This window comes from Tarenaya hassleriana, unplaced genomic scaffold (assembly GCF_000463585.1).
Source record: "Tarenaya hassleriana unplaced genomic scaffold, ASM46358v1 Cleome42, whole genome shotgun sequence".
Classification (NCBI taxonomy): domain Eukaryota; kingdom Viridiplantae; phylum Streptophyta; class Magnoliopsida; order Brassicales; family Cleomaceae; genus Tarenaya; species Tarenaya hassleriana.
This window is the reverse complement of record NW_010966986.1, coordinates 773,904-780,539: the sequence shown is the minus strand read 5'-3', so window position 1 is coordinate 780,539 and position 6,636 is coordinate 773,904. Positions and strand designations below refer to the sequence as shown.

The following is a 6,636-nucleotide window of genomic DNA, read 5'->3' as shown; positions in this document are numbered from 1 at the left end:
GGGGGACAAGGCTCTTATCTCTTGGGTTCACTCCAAGTCTTGCCTTCAAAGAATTCGTTCAGCATACGCTCAAGATCTTCAGGAGAGAATCTGATGTACTTCTGAGGGTTCGAACTGCCCTCTATGATTGGCCTGAAAACACACAGACCAAAACCACATTAACCTTTGTCTGAATCCGTTTCTCGGTGAATCCATTGACTATATATGCCTATATACATGTGCATATGGATGTACGCATACCCGAAACGCTTGATGAATGATCTATACGCGGGCAAGAGGACTTCAGCGACTGCAAGCCTGAGCGATTCCCGCAACTCGCTGTCGGGAACTGTCCATTGAGATTGTCTTTGATGAACCTCTTCGAACTGCGAATTGAAGGTCTTGAATCTGTCTTTTATGAAAGCCTTCGATACGTTTGAGTTGTCCACCGGACCGCTTCCACCCGAAGACTGAACGGTTAGGCACTGCAGAATCTGCAAAAGGCGCAGAACAGAACATAGTTTTCAGATCAATGGGTCGAAAACTTGTCCGATATCTTGTCTGATCCTCTCTCTGGTCAAGCAGTAACAATGGAGAAAAAGATATATTTTTTTATGGGCAGAAGGAATCAGAGGGAGAAAGACAAGACAAGACCTTTGCCCATGAAACTCTCTTGTACTGATTCGCATGCTGTTGTACGATTCTTCGATGTATTTGAACCCAGTCATCACCCAACAGATCCTTTGCTTCCGATCTGTAAAAAGAAACTTTTGATCGATAAATTTTACGCCTTTATTTGTGGATCGGGATTGTTCGAGAGAATAATAAAACCAACCTCCTGACAGATCTCACAATATAGTGAATATTGTTCATGAGGAAGAGCTGAGTTAATGCTGGATCTTTGTACTGCTTCGATTTCCCGTCGAGATTGTTTTGTAAAGCCTGCATGATTCTCGTAGTTACGGATGCAAGCTCGGAGTCGGGATCATTGCTGTCAAATTCTTGGAAAAGTAACCTCAACGTTGATTGGTAACTGTTTAAATCCAAGAACACGAGTTTCAGACAGCTAAAAACATGGAGAAAAAGTTCAAAGCAAACAACGGTAAAAGGAGCGATCCACAAAAAAAACATTCGATAAATTCTCAGAAACTGGAGTAAACTTACTCGAACAGGAATTTCACATAGTTTATGACATAGCTGGTGAGCGGATGCACGGTTCCATCCATAACCGCGGTTCTTGTCGCATCTTTTTCCACGGCTTCTTCGAAATCGGAAAAGGTTTCTTGAGCAGTCTTAGCCAACCTTTTCGTTAGATTCTGTGCCGATTCTTTCATCTCGGTGCAAGCTTTGCTTCCAAAGACCAACTCGATCTAATATCCAAAGGGCAAAAGAAGCAATCACCTACATATGCATGCATATACATATATATATACACATAGGATTTGTGTGTGTATAGGTGTGGACAGAGAATGGATGGATGATACGGCAGGAGAAACAAATCTTTCCAGAAACAAATTCTTACATCCCTTACAACTCTACGTTTCTTTGAGCATTTGACCGTTACGAGGGCAAAAATTTTCTCGGGCACTCGTTCTTTATATCCTAGTTCGAGGAAGAGAAAGCTGTACCTCTGGCTGAAGTTCTCTCATTATCTCGTACATATCTAAAAGCACGAACAGTTTTTCAGGAGATCTCTTGCTTTTCGCGATGGCCTCCCCGAAACTAAGCAGCACGGCCACGCCATTAGCCGTGACTTCGGCAAAACACTGATCCCTAAGAGATTCGACTCCATCAAGTATCTGGTCACATATTTTCTTCTCAGCAGCAAAGAGGAGTTTCACCTGCATCGATCGAACGAGCGGATAAACAACTGGTAAACCCTCTCTAGGAATCGGAGGTTTTCGACAAATGCTTACTGCTATCCGCATGTAATGGATCCAATTCCCGATCTTGGCCTCCAGAACTTCCCATTGCATTCTTTGGACATCGTCTTTGCTAAGCCTCTCCACGCCCAGTTTCCTCAGGCTCTGCTCCAACACCGCGGCACGAGTGTCCCTAAACAAAGAAGCAAAGAGCATCGGTTTTTTGTAAGAGGAAACAAGAGAATACTCTCACGGTTCTTAGCACTGGTCCTAAACTAAACAGACGTGAATAAGAACTCGAAAAATGACTAAAATTCTATGCAGAAGAACAAGCAAAAGTTCACCTGTAAGATTTGAAGAGCTGTTGCTGATGACCGGCTTGAACCATTTGCTGGGCTAAGTCATGAAGCAACGGTACGACCCTCGGCGGAATGACGGTAGGAACCGTGAAGATAGCGTTAGCATTTTCCAGTTTCTTGAGCTGGTGATCTTGATGACTCTTCCCACCGCCCTCACTTTGTCCCGAATCTGATGATGGCCGGAGAGAGCTCGGGAGACAATCGAAAAGACGATCAGGTTCCATCGGCTTGCTGAATTTTTTTAAGGAGGGATGTAACCAAGAAATATATACAAAAAGAAAAATCTAATTAGTTCAAGAAACATCATAAAATCTTCACAAGGAAACGAATCCGTGTCCTGAGAAGGACCTGTAGTTTTGAAGTATCTGTCTGAACTCGTCTTCAAGCTTTGAAAGAGCTTTGGAGAGTAAGTTATTGGCATGGTTAAGAACTCCATCAACACTCATAAACTTCTTGCTGTTGCTGAAGAATTTGATTGTGCTTCTCAGTTGATCGATTGCTTCTAGATAGCTTTCGAGATCCTCGTGTGGCCCTCTCAGTATCTTAGCTTCCGCCTAGAAAATGATCAACCCGAAAGTTAAAAAGATAAGCATGAGTTAAACCCTGTAACCGGGTTCGAAACAACCAAACTTTTTCATAGACACCCGTTTCCTTTTCAGTGAAAACGAAAACTTTGTGCTGCAGATTCAACATTCCCGGTGACAAAATCTATCATTCGGATTCATGATAAACAGAAAACAAAAGTTTGCAATGTTTCATCAACGAAAGAAATGATGGCTTAAAGAGAATTTCTCCAAATCCAATTTTGGGAGGGTAATATTCCTCTCATCGAAATCCATTGTGAAACTGGCAAGATGATGCTACTGAAGCATAGAGAGCACAAGGGGGGAGAATATTACTTGAAAGACAAGCAATCAAATAAGAGGATTAGGGTTGCGAGATCACCAAACCTTTCTCGTAAGATCGAATTGCCCCAATATAACCTCGGCCGCTTTCAATGCTTTGTCTATATTCTCATGAGCTCTCCTTATGGAATGCGTTCTAATCTACAGTGAACCGAAAGCAAATCGAAACAACAAAAGCCAAACAAGTCATTCTCCCCAGCCCAGAATCTGAAATCATTCAATAAATTGAGGGCCTTAAAAGCTAGATCTCAAATTCCGTACCCAGATATGTAAAGGCGGAAACTTTCTCGCGAACCCAGATTTTCTCGGGAAACAAACATAAAAAACATGGGAAGGAACCTAACCTGCGTGGGGCGCATGGCGGTCTCGAGGGCGGACAGGCGGTGGTCAAAGGAGCCGAGGATTCCGACCATGTTGTCGGTAATTGTCTGGCTCTTCTGGAGAGACTCCTTCATGAGAGAAGCTCGCTCGCTCAAGGCCTCCATGGCTTGAGGAACATCCATCTTGGCTTCTCTGTTTCTCTCTCTCTCTCTCTAGAACTTTCTCGCTGCTGTTTGGGGGGAGGGAAAATCTGGGAAGGCTATTGGATCGAAGAAGGGAAATGCGCAATGGGGAAAGAATTGGTTTCACGTGATCAGAATTTCTGGGGATTGCATTGGAGGAACCGCAACGTGGTTTTGTCGAACCGAAGGGAATTGCATGAGAGATTTGCCTCAGAGCCAATTGGGCGGAATACATCCTGTCTTTAATTACATTCCTTCGTGTTGTAGATTTTTGTGGGCCCACCTTTGTCCTATTTTTTTTTCCATAATACCTTTTTTCCCCTCGTCCTATTGTTCTTAAGATTAATCTTTTCGGGATTGGTTTTTTGTTAAGTTTGATTAAATGTAGAATTAATTTTTTTCGATTTTTAAAATTTTTAATAATTCGATTTTTTATGTTAAATTCGGTTAGAGTACAATTAGAGAGATCCAATTACTAATCGAATCGATTGTCATTAGTCATAAATTTACTACCATTTATAAAAAAAAACATTTTTTGATATGTATATATATATATATATGTAATTATGTATTTTTTAAATAAAATAATTAAAATATGTTTTCTTTGATTTATATATATATAATAGTCTATAAATAAAGTAAAAACCAAAAGAGAATAAATCGTTATGAAAAAAATCATCATTTAAATTATTTATCAGATTTTTCATTTGGAGTATTCTTACGAGACTGTTATTATTCATCATATCACAAACACGCACACACGTATATATTATACTTAGTATTCATAATTATGGTACTATTTACATATTTTAAATATGTAATTGTGTATGAATATATTTTATTCCTGTTATTTATAATTATAAAATCCAGTAGTTTGAAACAACGTGAAATTAGCATCTCAGTTTCATTGGCGTTTGAATCCGATTCATCCCCAAAACTTTGAAATCTCTCCATTTTATTCTTCTTTCTGTGACATCATCGTCATCATCCGAGGTGTGTCATTGGCGTAAGCTAATAGAACATCAAGATCTCATTTGAGATGTGTGTGTGTGTGTATATATATATATATTCACATTTGAGATGTGTTATTCATGAACAAATTTGATATTCTGATTCTGGGTAATCGTCATTTATGGTTTTTTACATGTATGTAATGTCGCCATTGATGAAGAAATCACCAGAAGAACCGTTCAAGTTCTGTAGAATCCTGTCCTCGAACTGATGAAACTCTGAACTCAACATGATGTCGTGAAGCAACGAGTTGCCATTGTCGATCATCATCGTCATCATCTCTTGTTGACAAAACCTGCGATCACTTTCTTGACAATTCGAGATGGAATCTTCCAGATTCGGAATGTGATTGTTCTTGGAATCTTCGAAGGCAGAGGAACATTCCACGGGGCCCGAAGAAGAAAGCCACTCGGAGAAGAGAAGCCTTGGAAAGTTTCTGTTGCTGTTGCCTTCTTGCGAAGACGAAGCTTCTGGAAGTTTCGGTATTTGGGTCCCGGGGTTTCTTGGCAAAGAAGAAATCGATTCCCTCGGCGTTTCGGGGTTTTCAGACGACTTGAGTAATCTCTTCTTCAGATGGGAGTGCCAGTGGTTCTTTATCTCGTTGTCTGTTCTTCCCGGTAAGTATTTCGTCATCTCCGACCACCTAATCATCATATCGGTATTCGTTATTTCAAAAATGGAACTCATGAGTTTTAGGGTTTGCTTACTTGTTACCCAAGGAAGAATGCAAGATCAAGATCATCTCTTCTTCTTCATCACTGAATTTCCCTCTCTTTAACCCAGGCCTCAAGTAATTAAGCCACCTTAATCTACAGCTCTTCCCACTCCTCTGCAATCCTGCAAAAAAAATCATCCAAACCCAGTTACTTAAATACACACCACATGTGATTAGTGAACAAGATTAGTGCTAATCACGAGGATTAATCCGAGATCTACAGAGAAAAAAGAAGTAAAAAAGACCAGCTTTGATGGGGACAGAGGTCCAGCATCCATGGCCATGAGAGAGGATGCAGCTTCTGAGCTTATCGTCTTCTTCAGGAGACCACAACCCTTTCCTCCGCTTCTGCTTTGGTCTCTCTGCAGATTCTATTTTCCTCATGTCTTTTGATCCAATTATGAACAAACCTAAGCTTTGTCTGAATTCCGTGAATGATCGGCTGTGGTTCATATAGTCATAGAACCACCCCAAGTGGGGCTGCTTCTGAATAGAAAAGACACGGGGACAGGTGTGTCGTATATACTGTACATGTATTATTTAGCTGTATGTACGTATATGTACATGTACATGTTTATGTACACGTATATGTATGTGCAGAGCAGCTAGCAGCCAGGGAAAGTCTACGGAATCTCTCTCATGGATTAGTTGTAATGAAACGAGAGAAGAGGGAATCTTCTCTCTCTCTCTTTTCTTCTTCTTCTTCTTCTTCTTCTTCTTCTTCCAAGAAGAACTCTAATTCCATGGAAATTTTTGGCCACGAGAAAATTATTTGTTTGCTGTAGCTATGTGATCTGTTAGTTATATAATAAATGGTGGATATTTCATATTTTGGATATGTTTTTATATATTTGTTTATGTCTGCTTGCGATTTTATTCCGATTATATTCGGGCTTGGTTTTCATTAAAAAAATATCCATTTTCGAAAATTTTCTTTCTACTATTTTCATATTTTATTGATGTTCGGTTTAAATTTTGGTTAATTTGATTATAGAAAAATGATTATACACATTTGGATTTGAATTTGATTCGGATACTACTACATATAATTCGATTATATATTAGATACCCACCAAAATGTATATTTAAGGTAATCAAAACATGTTAAAATTAATCTTATATTGATAAATTAATAATGCCAAATCTGATTAGGTTATGGTTAACAGATGCAAGATTGGATTAGCATATCCGAACATAAAACAGCTACAAATGAATGATATAATCTAAAACCGACATGATAGTAATATATATTTAGGTTCGGATAATTATATATATATATATATATATATATATATATATATA

At 39.2% G+C, this 6,636-nt stretch overlaps 2 protein-coding genes across 2 annotated transcripts; both read right to left on the bottom strand.

Annotated features, from left to right (window-relative positions):
• Positions 1 to 6: 6 nt before the first annotated feature.
• LOC104825100 (exocyst complex component EXO70A1-like) lies at positions 7 to 3,856 on the bottom strand. The gene is made up of 11 exons (XM_010557365.2): positions 3,450 to 3,856; positions 3,151 to 3,246; positions 2,549 to 2,754; positions 2,186 to 2,431; positions 1,896 to 2,034; positions 1,608 to 1,820; positions 1,144 to 1,349; positions 815 to 1,012; positions 634 to 733; positions 241 to 473; positions 7 to 132 (listed from the first exon to the last, which is right to left on the bottom strand). Exons 1-11 carry the CDS (start codon positions 3,606 to 3,608, stop codon positions 15 to 17), a joined length of 1,914 nt encoding a protein of 637 aa, XP_010555667.1. The 5' UTR covers positions 3,609 to 3,856; the 3' UTR covers positions 7 to 14.
• Positions 3,857 to 4,638: 782 nt separating this feature from the next.
• On the bottom strand, positions 4,639 to 6,073 carry LOC104825099 (transcription factor LAF1-like). Its single transcript, XM_010557364.1, has 3 exons — positions 5,580 to 6,073; positions 5,327 to 5,456; positions 4,639 to 5,262 (listed from the first exon to the last, which is right to left on the bottom strand). The coding sequence occupies exons 1-3, from the start codon at positions 5,785 to 5,787 to the stop codon at positions 4,749 to 4,751; spliced, it is 852 nt and encodes a 283-aa protein (XP_010555666.1). The 5' UTR covers positions 5,788 to 6,073; the 3' UTR covers positions 4,639 to 4,748.
• Between the last annotated feature and the right edge of the window lie 563 nt (positions 6,074 to 6,636).

Excerpts from the sequence above, each read along its gene's own strand:
- LOC104825100 (XM_010557365.2), bottom strand. The coding sequence starts at position 3,608 with ATGGATGTTCCTCAAGCCATGGAGGCCTTGAGCGAGCGAGCTTCTCTC. Across the intron at positions 2,432-2,548 it reads CAGATACTTCAAAACTACAG|CAAGCCGATGGAACCTGATC; the intron begins GTCCTTCTCAGG and ends AAAAAAATTCAG. Across the intron at positions 474-633 it reads AGAGAGTTTCATGGGCAAAG|ATTCTGCAGTGCCTAACCGT; the intron begins GTCTTGTCTTGT and ends CGCCTTTTGCAG.
- LOC104825099 (XM_010557364.1), bottom strand. The coding sequence starts at position 5,787 with ATGAACCACAGCCGATCATTCACGGAATTCAGACAAAGCTTAGGTTTG. Across the intron at positions 5,457-5,579 it reads CTCTGTCCCCATCAAAGCTG|GATTGCAGAGGAGTGGGAAG; the intron begins GTCTTTTTTACT and ends TTTTTTTTGCAG. Across the intron at positions 5,263-5,326 it reads CATTCTTCCTTGGGTAACAA|GTGGTCGGAGATGACGAAAT; the intron begins GTAAGCAAACCC and ends TATGATGATTAG.